The 25260-nt window shown below is 38.9% G+C and overlaps 2 protein-coding genes across 4 annotated transcripts in view; one reads left to right on the top strand and one right to left on the bottom strand.

The window, feature by feature from the left end:
* Positions 1-15447, top strand: part of ppp1r9ala (protein phosphatase 1 regulatory subunit 9A-like A) — a 29047-nt gene extending 13600 nt beyond the window's left edge. Inside the window, exons 3-20 of one of the 3 annotated variants that reach the window (XM_067603558.1) lie at positions 1402-1534; positions 1905-2025; positions 2398-2502; positions 2827-2962; positions 4035-4193; positions 4322-4375; positions 4735-4964; positions 5947-6043; positions 6133-6259; positions 6439-6590; positions 8053-8374; positions 8461-8518; positions 8607-8678; positions 9087-9288; positions 9885-9929; positions 11111-11227; positions 12228-12416; positions 14156-15447. In XM_067603558.1, the coding sequence (XP_067459659.1) occupies positions 1402-1534; positions 1905-2025; positions 2398-2502; positions 2827-2962; positions 4035-4193; positions 4322-4375; positions 4735-4964; positions 5947-6043; positions 6133-6259; positions 6439-6590; positions 8053-8374; positions 8461-8518; positions 8607-8678; positions 9087-9288; positions 9885-9929; positions 11111-11227; positions 12228-12416; positions 14156-14314 (2478 nt within the window). In that variant the 3' untranslated portion in view covers positions 14315-15447. The remainder of the gene's footprint in view (positions 1-1401; positions 1535-1904; positions 2026-2397; positions 2503-2826; positions 2963-4034; positions 4194-4321; positions 4376-4734; positions 4965-5946; positions 6044-6132; positions 6260-6438; positions 6591-8052; positions 8375-8460; positions 8519-8606; positions 8679-9086; positions 9289-9884; positions 9930-11110; positions 11228-12227; positions 12417-14155) is intronic. The other 2 variants (XM_067603559.1, XM_067603560.1) reach the window with 2 other exon arrangements.
* A 1321-nt stretch (positions 15448-16768) lies between these two features.
* On the bottom strand, positions 16769-24703 carry pdk1 (pyruvate dehydrogenase kinase, isozyme 1). Its single transcript, XM_067603564.1, has 11 exons — positions 24273-24703; positions 23280-23421; positions 23114-23185; positions 22839-23023; positions 21991-22086; positions 21806-21883; positions 21604-21680; positions 21351-21449; positions 21018-21128; positions 18944-19057; positions 16769-18843 (listed from the first exon to the last, which is right to left on the bottom strand). Exons 1-11 carry the CDS (start codon positions 24379-24381, stop codon positions 18703-18705), a joined length of 1224 nt encoding a protein of 407 aa, XP_067459665.1. The 5' UTR covers positions 24382-24703; the 3' UTR covers positions 16769-18702.
* Positions 24704-25260: the final 557 nt, after the last annotated feature.

The following is a 25260-nucleotide window of genomic DNA, read 5'->3' as shown; positions in this document are numbered from 1 at the left end:
CCATAATCAGGCATTAGCTCCTGATGGAGTCTGCTCTAACATCTAATCTATTTGATTAAATGCTTTATATTCATAAATTTGTCTCATGAATGAACTCACTCATTGGTTATGAAAAGATTCCTTGGAAATATTTTAATAGACTATGATCAGTGATCTTGCAGAGTTCAAAGAAGACTTGTAAGAATCTGCTTGGATATCCCAGCAGGCCTTGTTGGCTTGAAGAGAATTCACGGGGCCTTGCAGTACTGCTAATGTTGTCTTAATACTGAATGAGCTGCATACTGTTACTACGCTGTAGCAACAGAGTCACAACAGATGGTCGTTTCCAATCCATTTTATGCAGAATACTGTAGTGCTCAATTTAGCTCGACCCTGGGAGTTTTTTTTCCGAGTGGATTATGGATACCATTTCAGCTTGAAAGTATCAGTGCTATTCAAGGTAAATAGCACAGAGTATTGTTTATGAAATAACCCGTAAGGCTGGTGTTGAGCACTGGGTCAGTTCACTAAAGGTTATGGGATTTGTTTTTTGGGGGGGTTTGTTTTTATTGCTCTTTATTTTATGTAATTTTTTAAAAAATAGTACTGATGACAAAACTTGTCACCTCTGAACATTGATCTATGCTGCATTCACTGCTTAGCTCTCCCCAGCTGTGCCCTACTTTCTGCACTGCTCATGTTCTGGCGCACTGTGTGTGTGTGTGTGTGTGAGTGTGTGCTTTGTAATTCCAACCAGAAAACAGCCGCAGGGACTCATCCAGAGCTTTTTGCGAGGCCTGCCTGCAAAGTTCACAGCTTCTTAAAAACTCTGATCAGAGTCCTCAAGAGTATGTCTTGGGAACGCATACTGTAATGTCAGTATGACACTTGATTTACATGTGTTCAACATTTTCACGTGATTTAATAAATCATTCACTTAAGAAACAAAAGACATTCATCAAGAGTTGCAGAGAAACGCAGCCCATAAAGTTAGATGACTAAAGATTATGAAGCTTTATAATCTCTGTTTTACACTATTGTGGCGATGAGAACAATGGGCACAGTTTGATAAATAAAGGAGTGACTTTTCATCAAAGGGCTCTCTGGTGTTCATCAGCATCTGTTTAAATGTGCTTGAGGAATGCGCTGAACCCTGGATTTTCCCTACAAAGGCACCGTGAAGAGTTGAAGTATGCTTGTATTTCTCCCTCCCCGTGTAATTTCTCCCAAATTAAGAATACGTCCTTGGTCAGTTTGCCCAGATAAATGATCATTTAAAATAACTAAAAAGTGAAATTAATACGCCTATATGTGTGCAGTTCCCAGAGATACTCCTGAATCTGTCAGAAGCCTAACTTATTGGTCAGGCCACAAGAGGTGTTGTATTGTTGCTAAGCACTATTTATATTTTGACAAACACAGGTCTTCAGTACCTTCTCTAATGAAGATTATGATCGACGCAATGAAGATGTGGACCCTGTTGCAGCGTCTGCAGAGTATGAGCTGGAGAAGAGAGTGGAGAAGATGGATGTGTTCCCTGTGGAGATTGAGAAAGGTGAGTTTAATAACACTGAACATAATTTCCTGCGAGTCATAAGCAAGTGGTGAGGAGCATTGCATAAGGAGGAAAATATTCATATGTGCTGCCCTACAAAGATAAACAGTATGTGTGACTTTGGTTTGTGTATTTGAATGTTTTAGGGTTGTGATTTAGATAATTATGATGAGGGTTGATGGTTCAGGCGTTAACTGGCAATATTTATGTTGACACATGCTATAAAATGATATATAAACATGAAAGCTGTTTCTCAGTACCACAATTCCCACCATGTCTGAATGTCAAAGGCAAAAATGTGTGGAATTAAGCAAATTTGTATACAATTCTTTGCTCATTTCTAAGTCCTCTGTAATGTCCCTGCATCTAGGAGACAATGGACTTGGCATCAGTATCATAGGAATGGGAGTGGGAGCCGACCAGGGTCTTGAGAAGCTTGGCATTTTTGTAAAAACCATAACAGAGCAGGGAGCAGCTGAGAGAGATGGACGGTGAGTTACAATGCTGACACCCTCTTTTTGCACAACCCAACTCTTTTTCTTCATAAGGGTTTCACTCTTAATGTTTTTGATACAACGGGAAACATGGCGCACACTCACTGTACACTGCACTACAACAGTTTTTAATGTCATACTCCAGGAATTCCTCAAACCAGATCTATTTATAACCTCTCGAGGAAGCTTAAGTAAACAGTCTCACTACTTCTGTTTCCCAGGCAAATTTAGATTTGATTTATTGCCAGCTGCATTTAGGCTACTGTATGTTTTGTAAATCTTTGCAGTTACCTTAAAGATGGTGCATAACTCTTGAGTGGAAATGCTTTGAAAACCTCTCCTTGTCATTATTGTGTTCTGTCTCTCTAGCATACAGGTGAATGATCAGATAGTGGAGGTGGATGGTGTGAGTCTGGTGGGAGTCACCCAACTGTTTGCTGCTACAGTCCTGAAGAACACCAAAGGCACAGTGAGGTCAGCTCAAAGGCCATCTCCTCCGCTCCTAGAAATAACCTGATTGCAAAGATTTTGTTGATGACCAGATTGAGCCGCTGTTATCTCACAGTCATTAGAAATAACTGGTAAACTGTTTTATTTCCTGAGAGTCCAGAGGCCATGAATGAGTAGTGTTTATCCTTTTAAGCAAAAGAGGAAACACTAGGCACATGATAGGATCAGGCTTTAACTGAATCCACAAAAATTTGCATTTCCCTGTAGTGAGTGAGCAAGAAATGACTGAAGCTGTAGTGCTAGTAAAATATACCATTATATGGCACACTAACATGCTCTAACAAACAGGTTCTTGATTGGTCGGGAAAAGCCAGGGACGCAGAGTGAGGTAGCCCGCCTCATAAGTGAGACACTAGAGCAGGAGAAGAACCAGCAGCAGCAGCAACAACACCTTGATGACCCCTTTGAACACTCCACAGAGGAGGTGAGTCACCTGGTCAGAAAGTCTCGTCACTGCTGATCCTAAGCCCTTCTACCACCCCTCTATCTTCCAGGTTCACTGAGCTCAACAGGGAAACGAGCAGCTGGCTATGAGTAAGCGGTGTGTCACCATTCTGCTGTGGTGGATACTCAGCCGCCGGCTGTCTGCCTTAGTTGTGAAATGTTTGCTTTCTGAAGTTCAAGCAGCCACAGGCTTCTGTTTTTACAGTACACATACCGAGAATATGGGCTTAGAATTAGGGCTGCATCTACCGATTATTTTCATTATCAATTAATATGTTGATTATTTTCTTGATTAGTCAATTAATCGTTAAGGCTATGAAATGTTAAAAAAAATGGCATTCACAATTTCACAGAGGCCATAGTAATGTCTTCAAATTACTTGTTTTGTCTGACTAACGGTCTAAAATGTTAAGATATTCAATTAAAATGTATTATATTATATATATATATATATATATATATATATATATATATATATATATATATATATATATATATATATATATATTATATCATATATGAAAAGGGAAAAACTGCAATCTTCACTTTTCAGAAGCTGGAATGGTGGAACCATCAAATATTTTGCATTTTTGTCTTGAAAAATGACTGAAACGATTAATCGATTATCAAAATAGTTGTTTTCTGATGATCGACTAATCGTTGCAGCTCCGCTTCGAATATATGTAGGATTTACTAGAGCAGACAAAGACAAAAAAGGAATGTGGCATAATTTACAAGAAGGAAGTTCACACCATTCTTGGTAGCCTTGTGGTTATGCACAGTGTCTGTATTCACTGAGAATTTAGTTCATGTTAATGTGTTTTATGTCTGCCATGCTACAGACGTGTAGCCAAACTTCTGTGGCGCCTCTTGTGGACCAGCCCTCTGATGTTTGGATATGATGATGTATTGATTGCATTGCAATGTTCTCCCCAGACTGCGGTGAACTCTGCCACTGGGAGTGTTGTTGGCACATGCTGAGCATGTTCCCAGGCATGTAGGGTGTGTTTACGTTTGGAATATTTGATGCCATGTGTGATATCATATTTCAGGAGGAGCGCTATGAGGAAGAGGACGGACTGGATGAGAGAATTCTGGGCTCCAACTTCTCTCCAGGGCAGAACGTAGAGGTGTTTGAGCTGCCTGATTCAGAGTCTTTGTTTATGCCGACCAACATGGACAGCTCTCAGATGGCCTTCAAGTTCAAAGAGGTATCAGCCGCACCGTGACTCTCAGTCTCATGTGATTTAGAATCAAAATGAAAGTTTCAGTGCTCTGTTTAGGCAACCAAAGATTAAATAACATAATGGTTGTAACAAAATGTTTCCTCTTTCCATAGCTGCAGCTCAAACACAGCATTGCCATAGCTGAGATACATCAACTCAAGGAAAAGGTATGATGGAACTAAAATCAACATTCAAAATATTCAAGTCCGTATATATGATATCTTTTTTTTGGTGTTTTCTCAGTAGACTGTCTTTGCTTCTAAACTTTGTTTTTTAATCAGAAGTTATGTTTTGTAAATTTGGTTAGGTTAGGTTGTACACTTAAATTCAGTAGCAAGATCAAAAAAATGTTGTACGTGAAATATTGATGAAAATGGGCTAATGCTCAACAAAATGTGTCACCCAGTTCTTTTTAAACGATTAACTTATACAGGAAGTGACACACCAACTGTCTCAGTGCTGTGGCCCAACTGCTAAACAAATATAATTTAGTCAACCAAAGTAACATGACACCATCTCTTCATAGCTAAGAGTGTCTGAGGAGGACAAATCATTGTGGGAAGCCAGAGAGTCTGCGCTGGAGCAAAAGATGGAAGATGGCAACGAGAAGATCCTCAAGTTGGAGAGTTACTGGCTGGAAGCCCAGGCCCTGTGTAAGAGCGTCAACGAACAATTATCTGAGACTCAGATGCAGTATGAGACCCTGGACAAGAAGTACAACAAGGCCAAGAAACTACTCAAGGACTACCAGCAGAAGTGAGTGAGGGATCGTGGGAGGGGTTGAGATAAGGAATTTTATCGTTTCAATCTTGCCAATACACAGTTTAAAGGAATTTTTATATGCAGCAGGTGTTGCAGCTAGATAAATAGTGACATTGTGGTTCATTACTGTTTTTATTGTATTGAATAATTTGGGTCTATGGGAATTTTTGGAAATAATCTGAAGGGGAGTTGGTGCCAAGCAAAACGTGTTGCCATGTGTAAAGGTGTTACCAGTGATACACTGTGTTGGGGCATACACCCATTACATTACTTGCTCACTGACCCCTGTGTCATTTTGCTCGGTTTTTTATAGAAATAAAACCCATTTTCGCATATCAGCGCCCTCATCAAATAAAAAACCGTATGAAATACTAAGCGTGATATCAATACTTAGTGGGATGACAGATGTTACAGTTATAAACTGAAAGCGTCTGCTCCGTGAACATCCGTAGCACCAGAGTCTCGGCACAGAGTAGCGGAGTGAGACATCTGTCCTCCCTCCTGCTCTCTGCTGTAAACACACATAGCTGTTATCGAGAAGCTGCTCTCATGACTCCCCAAGTCCCAGTGCTTGTTTGCGGCAGAAATTCTCCCGCTCTCTGCCTGCTCAGCCTGCTCTTGAATGGTAGGCGGGTTGCTTCACTAGCTGCAGCCTCACTGTCACACGCACGCTCTCTTTCAACTTCACACTCGCTCCGCACTGAGCTATTCCCTAAAGGAGCTACGCTACTTGTATAAATCAACATTCAAAATATTCAAATAACATGCATTTTAGTTTAGAAAACATCTTAAAATACTTATTTTTTTAAAATCCCTGTTGCTCAGGCCTGGCGGGGGGTCAACTGAGGCCCGGCGGGCTGCCAGGCTTGCAGTACACTGCCGGAAACCATGAATTTAGTGATAATCACATAAAATAGAATATGTTTACAAGGTGAAGGACTGATCTGAAACCACATTTCCTTGTTTTCCTCCCCAGAGAGATAGACTTTGTGAAGAAGGAGGAGGAGCTGAAAAAAAATCTAGATGAAAAAGACAAGTGGTACAAGGAGCAGATGGAGAGCTTGCAGAACAGAGTAAGACCCAATCTCAAAAAAAAAAAAATGTTTGTACACCACAGCAGACTTGTTAGAGACATTGAATCTGGATGTTGTTTTGTCCATAGGTAGTTGCCCTGGAGTCCAGAGGGGCCTCAGGTGTGGACTGTCAGAGTGGTCATGACTCAGCAGTGGACGAGAGACAAAGCAGCCAAGACCCAGTGACCAACACACAGTCTGTTGACTCACTGTTAGGTACAAAGGGTGGAATAAAATAAAATTTACAACAACAGTACAACATCACACTTTAATTTTGTGTTCTGTAAAACATTCACAAGTGCAAACCATAAACTCCAGTTAACTCTGGTAAATAATTTAAACCGTGCACTGTCCTTTGATTTATTTGGTATGTGTTTGTTTTCTTGCTCCTGTAGAGCAAGACTGGAGTGAGTTGGTCCCTGAGACTGAGCGGCTAGACACCAGCGCACACAAAGCAAAAGGCCTGCTGGCTCAGAAGGCCAAACGTCAGCCTCCATCTCGAAGCAGACTGAAGGAGAACCTTGTTGTGGCCTCATGTCACTCTCAGGTCAGCCAGAAACAGATGAAAGTGTAATACTTGCTGCAAACCAAAGACCCACGTTGTATCAGCATGATATTGGATAGAAGAGTCAGCCACCTGAGGTCAGACGTCAAGTCAAGTTTATTTATGAAGCTCATGTTAAAACAACAGTTGTCCAAAGTACTGTACAATCAAAACAGCAAAAACCACAAAACACCACAATAAAAACTCAGACTAGTTTTAAAAGACGAAAAGACAATAAAAAAGCAATAAGACCATAAGAAAAAGAAAAGTAACTTTCATACTGAATTAAAAGCCAAGGAATCAAGATATGTTTCAAGATGGGATTTAAAAACAGGCAGTGTAGGGGCCAGCCTAACAAGAGAAGGCAGCTCTTCCAGAATTTGGGGGCTACAACTGCAAAGGCACAGTCTCCCCTGTGCTTCAACCTTGATCTTGGGACAACCAGAAGCAACTGGTCAGCAGACCTGAGTGACCTTGATGAGACACGTGGTTGTAAAAGGTCAGAGAGATAGATTGTTGCTAGCACATTTAATGATTTCAAGGCAAACAATAAAATCTTAATCAATCCTAAAATGTACAGGGAGCCAGTGAAGGGAGGCCAGTACGGGGGGAAATGTGCTCTTGCTGTGTGTTCTTGTTAAACGATTAGCTGCAGCATTCTGGACCAACTGCATGCGTGAGAGGGAGGCCTGTCTGACACCAACATTAAGGGCATCACAGTAGTTAAGTTGGGATGAGATAAAAGCATATATAACCCAATCCCTGGAGTCAGTAGCTAATAAAAGATTGTTAAAAAAAACTTTTAAAAGTGCAGATTCAGTGCTGTGAAGGGCTTTAAAACCAGACTAGAACACCTCAAGAATGCCATGAATGTTTAAAAGAGATTGCAATGTAGAAGTACCAGTTTCTCCAAAATTTTTCAAAGAAACAGGAGTTTGGAAATTGGTCTAAAATTGGAGAGGACTGAGGTGTCCAGATTGGATTTTTGATCAATGTTTAGATGTAATGTTATGACACAAAACCCAAAACAAGTCATCTTGAGTCAAAACTAATAGTGACAAAAGCACCCTGTGCCTTCCATGTATAGAAGAAGCAGAGCATTCATTAACATGAATAATATTTAACTTGGCCAATCACAGTGAACAGAGTTTGATATTATCTGATGATGGTAGCTTATAATTTACAGCAGTGTTGGGTGTCTTTTTGCCTTTTCAAAACAATAATACACCACATTAATGAAGCATAAATGTTTGATAAATTGAAAGGTGTTTCATGGTAATAGTACAACGTTGCTTGTATTATGCCTAGCCTAATTGTGATATGTAAGTATCACAGGTGTGTCATGCACAGTGAGTTTGTAAATGACTCAGCCAATCAGAACTAAAAAGAACTTTCTGTTATATAAATAGCTTTTATCCTCGCTTCCTTGCATTGTCCTTGTAAATAATTAGCGCTGTCCCCACAGGAAACTGAAGAGGACGACGACCAGGAGGAGCAGGAATCTCCCCAAAGGAGATCCATCCAGGAGAGCCTTTCTCTCCAAGTGCCTGTCTGCTATCCAGGGAACGGACAGAAAGACGATCCCAGCGAAACGAGAGATGGATCCAGGAGTAAGCCGGAGCTCTCCAGCAGCCCGTCTTTGTCACCATCACAGGCAGACAGCATTGAGAGCAGTGGAAGTCCCTATTTGTCCTCTCCAAAAGACTCCTCATCACCACATACCCCCCCTGGATTCATGCGTAACGTGAAGAAGAGGGAGTCCAAAGGCAAGGGAAAAGAGTCCAAAGGTATGAGAGACCCAAATGTGATGGCTGCAATAGCAAGGCTTTATCTTACATTGTTACTGAATCTGATCACTCTTGATTCATTCCAGAGGACTTAATTGAGCCGGTGACAGCAGGAAAACCTAAAAGACGATTTCCTGACTTTGGGTAAATCTCCACAGTAATCACTATCATTCATTTCCAAGTTGTCACAATTTTGTGCTTCCTAATCCAACATTACTAATGATCAAAACAGGGGCCTCCGGAAGTCAGGTGGCAAAGGAAAAAAACATGACAAGGAGGCGATGAGAGCATCTTTGGACAGCAGGTACTACTGTCCAAATTCACTAATGTTAAATATTATAAATAACAACATATACTTGTTGGTCCCTTTCCATGTTTTGTAACACTTTTGTTGGAGATAATGCTGGAAGTGCCTCTACAAGCCTTTAAAGTTAGATGGAAACTTTTTTTTATTATTGGATTATTAATGGAAACAATGTCACTCCATTGTTGGATAATGAAGGCTTGTAAAAGACTTTAACAGCAGTATTTCTGGAATCCCTCTTAGCTAAGCAGGACTAACTTTCTGCTTTATTGTTGCCATATCTTAATATGGATTATCTGTTTCCTCCTATTCCTCCTATGGTTATTGCTTAATGACTCATTTTTAATGCAACACATCATGTGTTAAGCTGCCTGACTATTGTTAACATCCTCTTTCTCCAATGCTTAGGGGGTCGGCGGAGTTACTGGAGGAGTCTGGAGGTAACCTGTCTCCTGCAGACTCGATGACTTCCATCCCTACCTGTATGCCCTTCTCCTGGTTCGGAGACAGAGAGAGGGACAGAGACAGGGAGCCCTCCTCCTCCAGCAGCAGCCTGCCATACACTGCAACTGAGACCAGCAGTGAGCAAAGCCAGGATCGCAAGAATAAGGTACGAAGCTTCTTGTCGCTTTCCGTGAAAGTAAATACCAGGCACAGAGTATTTGTATCCAAGACTAAGTTAATATTAGTTTTATAGTATTTAACACTAGATAAATGAGATATAACGTCAATGGGGTCAAGAGCATGATCCCTTTCAGGCAGTCATCCTCTGTCCTCCATCATCATAACATATTTTTGTCTTCTTTTGAAAGGGTAAAACTAGTAGAAACATAATAGGAGGCTGTTTTCCTGCTTCCAGAGATGTGCCGTCACTGACTAATTCTCCAAATAAGCTACACCAAGCAAAGGCAACAATAACTGAATCCATATGTTGGCCATCGGGAGAGCTAGCAGGGAAGGATCTGGTGGCTTTTCAATGAATTTGCAAATAGTGACACATCAAACGCATCCAGTGAAAGCCTGGCTGACTGTCACACATGCTGCGGTTGAGCTGGCACTCCCATGATACTGTTTAATGAGTTCAAGACACAGGCTGAGCCAAGACGAAGTGATTACCAAGAGAATGTCGCTGTGCATTATGGTAGTTTTTGTCAGTGCTTTGCCGCCTGAACATACATCTCACTGAACCGTGTTTCCTTTAAACAGACAAATCTCTCCTGGTCCTCTTTATTCAGTCGCTCATTAGATTTGGTACAGTATGCACATTTTTGTTTTACCTTTTTGATTTTAGATGACACGGTAGAGCATCACTAACAAATGTAGCTCTGGGATTTCTCACCTCAACGCATCCTATGAATAATTCACTGCTTCTTTTGTAGTGGGTATGTGGTAGTGTTACAGGAAACTAATGTTAACTCATTTCTCTTTTATCTACATTCAGAAAGCCTTGTGGCTTATGTTAGAGGAAACAGATGAAGCCAAATGTAGTTTTTAGGGTTTGTTGCACCAGCTGATAAGAAGTCTGATCAGAGATTTGAGTGTTAAGTCAACACTAACTGCTACATGTAACTAACTTGTAGTGTTCAAACTGTTTTACATACAACTTTGAAATTAAAGTGCACTTGAGCTTGTACTTAGCTGGTGCAACAGCCTGCAGGTCTGGATAATATTCGCACATTTGAGTCTGAAAAACAAACCACAGTTTAACTTTGAGATGGGGCTGCAACTACAGCTCGTCTTCTTTATCGATTAATCAACTAGTCATTTGGTCTATAAAATGTCAGAAAATGGTGAAAAAAGTGTTCCCAAAGCCCAACCTGAAATGTGTTGATTTGTCCCGACCAACAGTCCACAACCCAAAGATATTTAGTTTACAATTACAGAAGACTAAATAAACTATAAAATAGTCACATTTGAGAAGCTGGCATCGGAGAATTTGGGATTTTCAATTAATTTTCTGTCGATCAACTAATGAATTAATTGACTAATTGTTTACAACTCTAGCCTGCATTACATGTAAATATAATAACTTTTAACCAAATAGTTACTCTAATAGCATCTGCCGGACTAAACTGAAAACATTACCCCATACCTGAATATATTTGTGTTTTGTCAGTAGTCGTGTTAGTTGTTGTAGTTTAGAAGTTGTTATATTGTTTTTGGTGGTGAATGGGTGTCATTGTGCTTCATAGTAGACACTTGATCTTCTCTCTTTCCTTTCACATGTTGAACATCACAGTGACTCAAAATCAATGACCTGGATTGCTAACACTGATCACAGTTTTAATCATTTATCATATTAATGTCAGTCCTTTTTGAAACAGCCCTTCTCTCACCCCTGTCGTGTTGTATTTGTTCCTTTCCTAGTGCAGAACTGTTGTTTGGTGATGTGTTACTTTAGTAAATGCGTTCCTTGTTTCCACTTGTTCCAGAGTTTTTCAGTCATAGATGATTCTAACCCTGCCAGTCCCAGTTCAGACATCTCTGGGTTAGTCGCTGAACCCAGTCTGTCTGGGCGCTCACACACTTTAATCTTCTCTTCCAGCGAGGTGAGTGCTCTCCTTGTTGCGCAGTCACAAAAGCTGTGTGTGACGCCTTGATGAAGCTGAAAGGGGACATTTTCTCAAGCATGCTCTTTGAGCCTCCCCTTTCACAGCTGAGATTAAATCACGAATGGAGAGAGAATAGAAGAGAGCTGCATGTGTGTATTAAAGCTGTTTTGTTTTGTGTTAAAGCAAGTCTTGCGGCCCAGCTTTTCTAAAGGCAGCTGTGATGTTAGTAGTTTGTACGTTTGCCTCTGATAGAACCATCAACCAGTGCTTCATGTTCTTTACAAGCTTTGGCAGACCACAGAACAATTAGACTGCTCTGCTGCCTGCTCAGTGGTGTTTCAGCATCTGTTTGTTCTGATGTTAGTCAATTCTTTACAAGTGTCTCCGTCCATCTCAGTAAAATACGTGAAGACACTGACATGCATCTGAGAATGTCATTGGTGTTTTGCTTTCATTAACTTGCTCCCTATGCACGCTTGTTTTCTCAGTGCTAGCATGGGGATTTGTTCACTGCACACTCATCAACAGAAGTCGCACTATATGTTCTTTTTGTTTGTTGTATACACACTGTAGTTGGTGTAGGTGACCCCCAACTTGAACTGCTTTTCAGCACAATACTAAGAATTCATTTACTCATATGAAATCATTCAAATGGTATTTATTTTAGGTGATTTTGTTAATGAAGTGGATCACATGACTTGTCACCTGACTGTTAGCATTAGGACCGCTCATCCAAACCTAATACATACATGACATGGCATCATATAACTGATACACAGTGACAGACATCAACAATATATTTTTATGGACTTCTTTTTAAATTTTTTCACATCTGTTAAACAAAAGATTGAATCCACTCAGACTTTCAGAAATCCTGCACAGAAATGTTCAGATAAACACACTTTGAGATACTTAAAGTAGAGGAGAGTGAGTGCTCTTACCAGAGCAAGAGTATATCTATTTTTCTATGTGATTGTATTATCTGTGTCCCCTGTAGACTTTGGATGATGAGCCAGTAGCTACAGGAAAAGAGTATCAGTGGCAGAACCGGCCTGTCTCTGAATGGACCAATCAGCAGGTCTGTCACTGGTTGATGGGCATGAATCTGGACCAATACACAGCTGAATTCACAGCTAAGGGAGTGGACGGACAGCAGCTCTTACACTTGGACAGTGACAAGTTGAAGGTAAAAAACAGCATTTTGAAGAGCAATTTAGTTTTGATGATGTGCATAATGATGTAATGTATGATGTATCAGAGGCTGTAATGAAGTTTTTATTTTTATTTTTATCATACAAAGAAGCCTTTCAATGCAGAATCATTATTAGTCAGACCTTGCCAGCCTGTGACTGCCACCCTGTGGCCAGTGTTTTTTCTGACTCACTATTTATATTTTACATTTGTGGTGAATTTCTTAGGAAAAGTTTGTTATATTAATGAGAAAAATGATGGCAAGAATATTGAAGTGGGAAGATAAGAGTAAACATGTTTTGGTTATCTGTGAAATCATAATGAAACAGTCATTTAATCTATTTGTTAAAGTCTGTGTAAATAATAAATATGTGTTCTGAGTTTGTCACTCTACAGAAAAATGTGTAACTAACCACCCAGCCAAATTATAGCCAGCCAAGTATATAAAATTAGGTTTCAAAATCGTGGAAAAATGAGCAGTATTCTCTGCTCAGAAACACTGGAGGCGTGAAGGCGCTGAAAGCACGGTCCAACTGAACAGCCTCTGAGTTAATGCTCATACCAAACTCCCGTATAAAACTACACAAATTAAAATAGACCTTGTTTGTAGGTGTAAGGCAAGTAACATGGATGATATTCTAAAAATAAAGGTTAGGAGCCACCATTTAATTCTGTGCATATTTTGTGGTAAATGTAAAAATGTAACTTAAATGACTAGTTAACAAGCAAACCATCACAAATCATCGTTATGTTAAATTGAAGTTTTTTTCAATGGATTTCGATGTACTTAAACTTACTCACTTTTCTGCTGGAAAGTCCTTGGCAGCTTCATTGTGGCCGTCACCCTTGGAGCAAAAGCCTCTCACGCTGTGCTTTTTGGTGAAGTGTTGCCCGGCAAATGCTCTCCCTCTGGCCGGGGACCTCCCAGCCGCACAGCCGGTGCTGAAGCCAAAGAGGCAGCAGGCGGCTCCACCTGTCAATAGACACTTCAGTTGGATTTAAAATAACTCCTTGACCAAAAATGGCCTCATTCATCAGTAACAGCGGATTAACCGAAATCAATCCCAGTTGTCTCTGATGAAAGTTTGTTAAACTACCTGGTGTAAAAATAGTAACTATGAGTACGTGCGTTTATATAGTAGTGGTGGGTGGGGGTCATGCTAGTAACCCCTCTACGTCATGGATCCACCATCTCAGGCCCGTCCAAAAAATCCTGTTTAAAGCTCTTACTTTACAATTCAATACTGCATAGTTCAGTCTCTTCATGTTTTCAGCAATTATTTTCTAACATGTGTGATGTGTTTATAAAGAAATCTCTGATTTTCCTTTACACCAACTTTAATTGGCAGAAAATTAATTGGAAAGATTATAATTATTGAATCATGTGTAACACTTATTTTTCAAGTAAAAATGATGTTCTGGCTCTAGCCTGTCAAATGTGAATATGTCCCACTTTAGTTTGTTGTACCTGAAAGAAAATTTAATATTATAGTTCTGCACTATTGTTTGGACAAATCAATCTAAAGACAAGCTCTGGGAGCCTGTGATTTGTTATTTTTAGTATTTTCTGACCAAATTAGACCAAACTAATAAATGATGGTGATTAAAAACACTCAGCAGATTAATTGATGAGTGAAAAAAATTTGTCGCAGCTCTACTTTGGTCCTTAGTTTGTGACATGTTAGAGAAATACAGTAACACCATTCTGCCCTAAACCTGCACTTTTCCCTTCAGATGCTTGGTGTGTCAAGTCAGAGTGACCGATCAACCATCAAGAAAAAGCTGAAGGACATGCGGAAGACCCAGGAGAAGCTGGAGAAACAGAGAGAGAAAAGAGAGAAGGAGGTTCGACGCAGTGGGAGACTTCCAGCCAGTACTGACTCTGTCTGCTGAGGCAGCAGCTCTGTGGTCTAAATTCATGCAGCTCATAAAGTTCATCACCATGCAGAACCCCGAGAAAACCTTTTTCTCAAACCAGTGCCATGCTGTTCTTGTCAAATGGTGTTAATGCCAACAGCCACAGGACGTGACTGTGCCAGCAGTTGCACCTGTGCTAACTGAGGTGTGATTAATGTTCATACTCTAGCTCCTGTTTCTGCCACATTTTTAACAAATGCTCTAAATATTTTAACTACAAGATGGGGAACATCAAAAAAGGTGGATATGAGACCAAAAAGGTATCCTAACATTTTTTTTACCACTATAAAGCTTGAAACTTATAATTATAAAAGTCAATTATAAAGTAGTTGTCGCAGATCATGCACACACGTACCTGTGGAAGTCAAATGTATCCTGTTTTGTCAGCATTTTATATTTTTGCTAGTATAACTTGCCTGTTTCCACGTACAACTGTTATGCAGTAACGGTTATTGTACAGTTAAGATAAAAGCACTATATTTGTCTTTTAAGCTTCAATGGGCGACAAGGTTTTAAATGTATAAATAAGTTTTATACATGTGCATATTAACTGCATAACTTTTTTTTTTTCTTTTTTTTTTTACTCAAAAACCATTGTTCATTTTATACTATCTACATTTTTCTACTGAGTAGAATAGCAAGGCCGTGATTTTTGCTGAATGAAAAGCAACAAACAAATCAAGTAGGGACCAGATGAATGCTGCTTCTGCTGATTCTGGCTGTATGTCGCCGGGATGGTACCATGATGCTCCATGTAAATACACACAACACGCAGGTCTGCTACATGTATGCTTCACCGGTCCGTTAGACGGTAAGATGTGCCTACGACAAGGACTTGTTAGTCAGGAGCACAGTGTCGTGTATGAATGTGCGGCTGAACGATGAGCGTTCACAGCCAAACCCCCAAGTGCTTCCTTTCTTGCTTCCTCTCAAGCGTGACTCCATGTTCTGTACAGAAAACGACATGTTGGACTGCAAGAAATTTGTTTTCACATCTTCTGAATCAGAGAAACTTTTCTTGGTACATGCAGCGTCGATAAACTGATTTTAACTGTATGTGGTTTCCTGATTTGCATTAAGAATAAACTGACGTGTTTTTATACATTTAATACATGAGAAATCAACACCAGAGAAATTATACAATCAGACACAGAACTCCTGTAATAAATACAAACTTACCTGTATGGTAATGTTTGAGACTAGTTTTGATATTTTAGACTGCCTTATACCATCATATCTTTGCTCCGTCATATATTGTGTGTGTAAATACACCAAACAGTAATTACAGCTTCAATACGTAGCATAGACCTAAACAGAAATTGAGCATTTTAATTGAAGTCTTTGTATTTATTGCATTTGTAATAGGGTACAGGTGTTGATTTTCTGGTCACAATTTTCTGTCAGGTAGGATTTTCTATATGCAATAATTTAATATGCCGGAAGATGTAAGCACAAACATTTTTTTTGTAACTTTTATACACAGTGGACTCCTGAGATTATACAGAATATTCACTCTTAAAATATATTTTCTGCCTCTAGACATTTACAGTGTTAAATCATCAGAAATAACATTTCTTCAGATGCATTCCTCCCAACAAAATGCCACAAACACTTTCAGAATCGGTGGCCTGGTGTGAACTCTAAACTTTGTACTGTTTAGTCTCAAATCAGTAGGCAGGTGGTCTGAGAACATTTCCTCCAATGACTGTATTTACCAAAAGCAAAGTTAGAGAAAAATGTGGCACTTCAGAGGATAAAAATAGCAAAATTATCACCCCGTGTTGATCTATTTACAATCAGTAGGCTGACAAATCTGCATCTGATGAGGGCTTCATGCCAAAACATGTCAGCATATTTGTCAACCTGTTGAATGTAAATCAATTTACCCAAAAGATCAACAGGAAGTGATTCTAATGCCAGTTTTTTCCTCTGGAATGTTGCCTGTTTTTGGAGGGGAAATACAGATGTTGACGTTTGACACTGGTTGTTGCAAACTCATTTCATCCAATGATGTACCAGCCTGGAAATCAAACATTTCCATATTAACAATGATTTTTATTTTAATGTCCTCAGGTGAACTGTGCCAGGATTCAACTAGAACATCACTGTCACTCTATTTTAAATTTACATTGCACATTCAAGGAGTGTCCCTTTAGACAAAATCAAAAAAATCTACCATTTCAAGTTGACTTCCATCACTTTTACTCCAACTGCTTCAAGCTTTTTGACAAAAACAAGAGTCTGTCTGCTTCAAATAGTCATTTTTTAACGGAACATGATCCAATCAGCATAATATGCTTTTGTCATGCTAACTATGACTGTAGTTTAATATGAACAATATGAATCATAGCTTATTTAACATGAGTCCTAATAATATAACCCAAACTGCATTATGCTCTTATAGGTGACACAATTTAATGAGAAAACAGCTTGTTTCAAGACTGCATCTTCATATCAGCCTAGATATTTATTAGACTTCAGCTATGTTACATACAGTAAAAGTGTGTGCACACTTTACCTTTACAGATGGTGAAATAAATACTTCTATCACATGTTGCTTGTAGTTACCATACAGCTTAAATAGAAATGCCCTTTATGGAAGCAGGAAAACCAAAATGACCAAGAAACAAGCAGCAACTACTTCTGTAACGTGTTTCTCAGAGCATCACACAAAGTCGAGGGGATGGACAGAGCTGAACAAACTGTAGCGCTTACTGTTCTACTTTCATCAAAATATAAGCAGTGAAGCAATCAGCCAAAAGCAGCAAACTGAAAACTTATTGTAAAGACAATGTGTCACTATACACATCAGCTCAAAAGGTTAAAGGTCACCCAAATGACCTACTGTAACACGCCATGCAGATTGCTCCAATTTGATTTTGAAAGGTTTTGAGATCTCTGTTAAAACTTCGGCCACCACCTCAATACACGGACGATTAATTGAATTCTGTTTGTGGAGCTCCAAGCATCAAAAAAAGGACATTTTACCTGTCAGCTGATGTTAGCTTATTGCTGATATATGTTTTATATGTTGTAACAAGAAATCAGGGGTTCAGAAATGTTTGAGGTCATTTAAAAACAGAGTTGCCATTACAGGGAGTACTGACAGATGTGTCTGCTCAGTACACATCTTATTCACAAACCTCATGGTTTTGTGATTATGATAAAAACAACAACAGGGTTCCTGCAGTTTTCACCAAATTAAATTTAAGACTTTTTATGGCCTTTTTAATACCACCTTGAACACAATTTAAAACCTGTTTTATGGTCATATCGGAATAACAGAATGACGGACAATGAGGCCTACAATTAGGGGCTGCTGTGGCTCTGGAGGAAGAGCGGGTGGTCCAGTGGTTCGATCCCCGGCTCCTCCAGTCCACATGTCAAAGTGTTCTTGGGCAAGATACTGAACCCAAAGTTGCTCCTGAAGGCTGTACCAAGAGTGTGAGTGTATGTGTGTGAGTGATTAGAAAATCCTCCTGATAAGCAGGTTGGCACCTTACATGGCAGCCTCAGCCATCAGTGTGTGAATGTTTGCATGTAGTGTAAAGTGGTCAGAGGACTACACTACGCTCTATAAATACAGTCCACTTTAGCATTTACCAATTATTTATGAAGTACAATCATCTATTGACATTTTTGTCTGTACTTCTTGGCAATAAAATTATAATTGATCAATTAATGTCACCTGGGCTCAAATAAAAGAAAATCGATGGATGGATTAATCAATTACAAAATAATACAAAGATTTTGTACTTCAAACTGAGTTAATGAGCTTCCTACAGTAGTGACGGTGTTTACAGCTGTGATGGTGCCGACTGAATCTCCACTAAAAAAGATTTAACAGCTTCCTGCAGCACAATCCACCGTCACACCAGCCTCACTTGTAGTAAAATATTCAAGACTTTTTGTCAATGAAATTCAGTTTTTTCAGAGTTCAATTCAGAGTTTTTAATACCTTCTGAGGCCTTTTATGAGAGAACTGAACTTGATGCTTTTTAAGACTTTTCAAGATATCCTGAACAAATATTGGCCAGTTTATCAATATCGGGATTATTTTAAACTCAAACGTCTAAAAAAATCCAGCATTGGTTAGGAAATGTTACTACCATTGGTGTAAGTACCATTAGGTCTGTGGGGGCGGCTGCACTCTAAAGTGTTCATGGTAACAACATTATTGTTCTGTATGAAATATATGGCACTAAAATTTTGTTCTGTCTTTGTTCATACAAACAAATTTGAACTGATTCGTTACCGTCACACACACTCACTCACACACACACACCATTCATTTACACCAGTCCACCGACCATGTTGTGAGAACAATCTTGCTTGCTTTGCTACGGGATCGCAGCCATTTGACTCTAGAAACTACGAAATGTAGTCATATCCTTGGGCTCTTTGCTCGGGACGCACCAGTCATCGGCCTCGTGGATCGTCTTGTAGTGTTTCCAGGCTGACTTGTTGTACACCGGGAGCCTCTCGATGGACTCTGTTGAAAGTGCCTAACAGGTGATTGAGAGAAGACCAGTCATTATGCATCAATGCTCCTTAGCTTGTATAAAAAGACACACATACACACACACACACACACAACTCATTTACCCGAATGTAGATCACTGCATCGGTTCCATAACCCTCCAGAGAGTACAGCTTCAGGTCCCCTTGAAAGTACCGGGCATAAAGGCGTGAGATGGGTAGACCGTACCCGTAACCAGCCTGGGAAAAAAATAATTAACAATAAATATATAAATAATAAATAACTGAGCAGTGTTTTGGTATAAAGCAAAACTTCTACAATCAAATGTGTTGGAGTAAAGACGGTGAAGAAATGTAACAATCATGTTAAAAGCTCAGAAAAAAAGCTAGTAAGTGGACCTTGAGTGGGATTTATTAGTCTGTTTCAAAGTGAAGAATCAACTTTTAAGCCAACTTGGACGAAGAAGTCCTAAAAGTGCTATGAATGATGAACTAGTGTCAACAGATCCATCTCCATGACAACTGAACAAACTAGGGCTGCGACCAATGATTATTTTCATTATCAATTAATCTGGCAATTATTTTCTCAACTAATCAATTAGTCATTTTGTCTTTAAAATGTCAGAAAATTGTTAAAAATGCCCGTGATAATTTCCCAGAGTCCACGGTGACATCTTCATATGTGTCCAAAACTGAAGATATTCAGTTTAATATCATTTTAGAGAAAGAAAAGCATCAAAGAATCATTTATGAGAAGCTGAAACCAGCTAATTTTTGGATTTTTTTCATAAAAAATTACTAAAATGATTATTTGATTATCAAAAAAGTTGCTGATTAATTTTTTGTTAACTAACCCTTGTAGCTCGAGAAGAAACATTCGTTGTGAAGACTGTGTGACACGGTTGAAAGCTCTGGCAAAAGCTAGTGAGAGGACCTTGAGTTGAGTCTGTTTTGTGACCAAATTGTACAATGATTTCAGTAAGAGGACAGATTAAGATTTGGGAAAAAAAAAAACAACAAGATTTTGATGACAGCCTTTGTTCTTACAGCTTGTGGTGTGATTGAAATCAATACGACAATAAGAAGAATATTGATCAGATTTTGACATATATTTAGCAGATCTTTACAGAATCACATTGAAAATAATCAAATTTATGTTCAGACTAGTGATGTTTCGCTCTCAACAGATTATTCTACAGTGTCACAGCAGGATGTTTTGATACCATGGCAACAATCTGCCACGACATGTACAACAGTGATCAGATTTAATAGTATAGACGTTATTGAACAAATTAACAATAACAAAAAACAGTGAGACCATTTACATTCTGACTAACTGTTTCATCACGGTCTCTTTATCTGTCCATATAAATGCTATGTCATGAGTTGCCCAGCAGATGTCGCTAGTTTGACTATCAAATGCTTCGAAACAGTGAACCATTTTCAATTAAATTGCTTCATATTGATTCAGTTATTCAGGAAGTTTGATTTCCTGCATCACAAGTTCAGATTCTCTACAAACTCTACAAATGCTCTCATGTAAAAAACAAAACAAAAAAAAGATTCATTTATTTTGTTACTTTTTAAATCACAATTCGGTTGGAATCAATTTGGACATTTTGTAAAATGATAAAACAATGTGATCATAATGATTTGTTTCCAACAAAAGTCAATAATACTGAATTGCTCAGTAATATAATATAAATACACACGTCGTTTCTGACTTGTGTCCAAATCTTAAAGTTTCATCAGCTTTAGAAAACAGAAGTGACTGACCAGTTCAACAGCCCAGAACATCAATTTGTCTTAATTCACCGCCGTTGAGTTTACGAGTCGGCTAATGACATAAAATAAGCAAAACAAGCACACGAATGACAGAATTCTCCGGAACAAAGATCCTGTATCCTGGTTAACGAGGGACTTTACAACACTGACTACTGATTAATAGATCAATACAATCTTAACAGTCTGATATGTTTGAGGCCAAGATACGAATGTCTGAAGTAGTGAGTGTTTACTGCATAAAGCGATTTTAAAAAGTATAAGATTATAGTCTGTGCTTCTGTAGCATTTCAAGACCTTGATGGTGCAAAGTTCACATCTGATAGTCAAGAGCAAAGTGTGAAAAGTGGGCTCACTGTGGGCTCACATCCACCCACAGTCGTTCAAACACTGTTAACTTGATATCAGGATTACTAACCAGAGGAGCGGCACGTGACCCGTCGATGCTCGGCCGAGGAGCAGTGGAGTACGTGTAGGTAAACAGCCTGTCGATCTTACGCAGCGGCACGCCTCCTCCACGATCACTCACCTGCAAAAGAGTTTATTGTATCAACACTGTCCTTATCCAGCAACTTCATCTTCAAGAATCCAGCTGATTGCCGAGAGCGATACATACAAATCACAAAAAAATATGTCGCTTTAACATTTCTAGGCTTCACTTTACAACTGGACAGCAGTAAAAACAAAAAAAAAAGAATAAATTAGTCATAAATTCAGCAGATCAGACGGAGCTGTAGCAGCACAACTTCACCTTGACGGTGAGATCTTCAGTTCCTAGAGCGACCTGTGCGTGGATAGAAGGATACTCCATGGAGTCGCCATATAACTCCATGGTGGCTCGCATGGCGTTCTACACAAAAGATAAAGCACACAAGAGTTTCTCCAGATGTTTAACACAAGAGAAAGACGTCACGTGCAAGATTAAAAATGTTGTGTAGCAGCCGTCCGAACCCAAACAACCTCACAGCATGTTTAAGGGGAAAAGATTGAAAAGCAAATCCTACCTTAAAAAGTTCAAACACCATGTGATACAAATGAGATGGAACGTAGACCATCGTGATGGGCTTTTCTACCTCTTTGACTGTCAGGACAAACAGATAATTAAAGATTAGACTGATATGTTTGAATCAAACAACCGATCTGTATTAATTAAAGAATATTTATGTCACTACATATTTTTTCCTGACTAATATCCAAACAAATTACCGTTGAATTCATCCAGTATGAGATCAGGAGAGTTCATGTAATACCTGTCACAGAGGTTTCTTGCATTTTCGTAGGCATCTACAGGGAAGAGGGTTTGTTTACAGGAAAGATCACATGAAAACTTGAACAACAGCATATTTGATCACCGAGTCACAGCAGGTTCCTAATAAAACTGTGTTCCTCACCTCTGATCACATCACTGACGCGACAGTTCGGATCAATACTGCCGATCTGTTTGGGATGTGCTGGATTCACCTTCACCTTCCCACCGAAGAGGAGAGCTTGAATAAAACACACAGGGATGTGACTATGCACTGCAGTATGAAGTGATTATTATTATAAAAAGTAAAATACACCTGAAATAGACTAGATTTAAAAAAAAAAAAACTTTTTAAATGCAGTTAACCACTTGTTATTTTTATTAACTTTTTTAATCTGCTTGTTACTTAGACCTATTATCCCATTTTTTCTATTCAATCTATTATTTCTTACTGTTTGGTGTGTTTTTGTTGTCATCAGTATTATATTATTATTATAATTTTATTGATTCTTTGTGCTCACTGTCTGGGAGAGCCGGAAACCTGCTGAAAAAGCTTTCTTTATATCCGAGTTGGCTGACAGCGTGTTTTTTTTTTTTTTAACATGATTCTGCTGTTTTTCTGCCAGAAGTAAACTGATCCACTGAATGAAGTGAATCCAAAAGATAGACTGTAAAAGTAATGCAGAGACATATTTTTCATGAGCAAAAGAATATTTGTGGTATTATCTTTCACAGTGTAAATCTAAGCAGGTTGACTTATCCTTTACGCATGAATTAGCAACTCGTTCAGTCATACTGTGGGTGTGGATAACGTGCAAGTCATTTCAAAAACAAACGTGGCAACGCCAGAAAATGACTTCAGGTCTGGTGGTTTGTTTGCTGCTGGCATGCTGTGGCAGGAAACGACTTTACCTCATTGATAAAACATTATAAAATCTACGACTGATAAAAGAAAGAGATCATATTTCATTACGTGGAAGTTAATCTACTCACTGTGCTGGTTGAGCAGCATCCTGATGGATATCCTGCTCATGTAGAAACGATCCAGAAAATACTGAAGGTTTTGGCTGACGACCGGGTCGGTGCCGTAAGCCTCCTTGTACTCCACAACTCCCTGAGCCATGGTCGGAATGACATCATTGTGTCGATTTCGGATTTTTATCACCGCGTCTGTGAAACTATAATAAAGACGTTTCGTAAGGGTCAGACAAGCTTTAGAGTTGAATAGAAGAAATAAAACAATAATGTGTGTGTTTCATTTAACTTACTCATATGTGACTTTCTCATCATCTGCATTTTTGTCTCTGAACTCAAGAATCTCCTGAAGACTTTGCATATACCTGCATATGAAGAAAACACATTACTGTCTATTTTATATGCAGGCGGATCTGAGAGATGATGGAGGGAAAAAGAAGAGAACGAAAACCTGCATACCAGCTCTGGACCAGCCGGACTGACGGAGTCCTGAGCAGGTTGTCCGGCAACAAATTGATCTCTTTCATGATGTTTGCCAACCGCACAGGTAACTCCTGTCTGAGGAAGGCGAATGATGTTTTCTCACATGCATTTTCTGAACCTGGAGGGAAATAATGAGAAATCTGTGATATTATTATTTCAAAAGATCAGTATAGATAGATATATAGATACTTTATTAACCCCAAAGAGAAATTAAAATGTTTCAGCAGCCAACAATGAGGTAAAAACAAACAAACAATGAGGTAAGAAAGGTAAAAGAAAACAATGCAATTAAAGGCTGAATTATATATAACTACATAAACTAACTCGTATATAAAAACTTAATAGAACAGAAAGGATAGCATGGTTAGGTGGATATCGCTATGGTAATAAGGTGCAGAATTGTCTCTTGATGTAAGACTTGAGTGACTAAATATTGATACCTGAATAATCTACGCAATGCATATGATAACAGCAGCAGCATATACCCAAAATATGAATCTGAAATACAACAGATGTTATGGACAATGTAATAAAGTAAAATAAAAGTCCAGGTGAGCAGTCTGTCTTCACTGTCAGATGAGTGAGTTTAGTTGAAAGTAAACCTTTCAACAAAAAAAATGCCTGCCAACATTTTATCATCATACAATTATGGCCATTGTGTGCTTCACTGCAATATTGGATTTTTATGATCTGAAGAAGTGTGGTCTGTCCCTTTTTGGAGACAAATTTCAAACTTAGGACCAGTTACTTGAGGACAGACAGCTCATCCAACTGGGGACAAAAGCCGAGTTCCCAATTGGGAAAAAGCTGATTTTTGGGTCAGTGGTTAGGAAAGTAGTGGTTATGGTTGAGGTAAGTCTCCGGGACATTAATGTAAGTCTAAGTAATGTCCCTAAAAGTGACTATGAGCTCATGTGTGTGTGTGCGTGTGTGTGTGCGTGTGTGTGTGTGTGTTGTGTCACCTCTTACCGAAATCCAGAAATTGCTTCATTGAAAGAGGGGATGGCGAAAATTTAGAATAATAGTCTATGTCCTTTCCAATGGACACGCTGCTCCGCAAAAATCTTAAAATCCTCATTGTGGCCGCCGGTCCTCCGCTGACTGTAATTATTAAATGTGATTACAGCTCCTTAATCTGTGTTGACATTAGCTCTAATGCTAACTTCAGCAGCTCGCAGAGACACTGCTGGGATTAACATCCTGGTATCAAGCGGTTTGAAGAAATGTGGTCATCCATGGGCATCGCTACAGCAAAAATATGTCTGTTAAATGGTCCCTTATCTCAATTGCTCAACCCTTACAGGCAGAAATGTCAACATGTCGAGAAGGCTGTCCGGACAGGCAGCTAGTCCGCCCAAAGAGTCACGGCGCCGTCAAGATAGTAGCCTTCCACTTTGTTTAAATACTTTATTTGAAAACTTTATTGACAAATGTTTCCTTTTTATATTCGCTATAACTACAGTGTTAAACTGTGAAATTTGACGGCTATATGACACAAAACAAGTACAGTCGAGAAAAAAAGAGAGAAAAACATGATGGCATTTCAAACGTTTATAAAGGCAACTGTCGGTAAATTGTGTATTTAAATTTCACAGTCTTTAAGAAAAACTGTAAGGCGAATGACATTTGTGAATAAAAATCTACATGTAGGAACTATTACAATTTTCCTTTATTAGTATATTCTACGATTGTGCTCATTTGTTTTAGTGTTAGCTTTCTTTCTTTAGCTTACACCGGTTATAGGCCGTTTAAAACTGTTTATATTCGATATTGAAATCAGTACCAAACAATATTAACACTGTTTAACATCAAATAGACCGTCATTTATTCATTTCTTTTTACGCTTAACAGTCGTTGATTTGATTTCTCTTCGTAAACTAGGTACTCTTTGAAAGATTTTTCGTCATCTTTCCCTGATGCGTGTTTCTCAGGTAACGAGCTGTACCAATGAAATTTA

The sequence above is a fragment of the Thunnus thynnus genome, chromosome 11 (assembly GCF_963924715.1).
Source record: "Thunnus thynnus chromosome 11, fThuThy2.1, whole genome shotgun sequence".
In the NCBI taxonomy this organism is placed as follows: domain Eukaryota; kingdom Metazoa; phylum Chordata; class Actinopteri; order Scombriformes; family Scombridae; genus Thunnus; species Thunnus thynnus.
The sequence above is the reverse complement of the archived record's forward strand: the minus strand, read 5'-3'. Positions and strand labels throughout refer to the sequence as shown.

Bases quoted from the DNA above. Each gene is read 5' to 3' on its own strand.
- pdk1 (XM_067603564.1), bottom strand. From the start codon at position 24,381: ATGAGGATTTTAAGATTTTTGCGGAGCAGCGTGTCCATTGGAAAGGAC. The intron at 21,681-21,805 runs GTAATTTGTTTG...TTGTCCTGACAG, and splicing joins CATACTGGATGAATTCAACG to TCAAAGAGGTAGAAAAGCCC. The intron at 18,844-18,943 runs GTAAATGAGTTG...ATCACCTGTTAG, and splicing joins ATGCAGTGATCTACATTCGG to GCACTTTCAACAGAGTCCAT.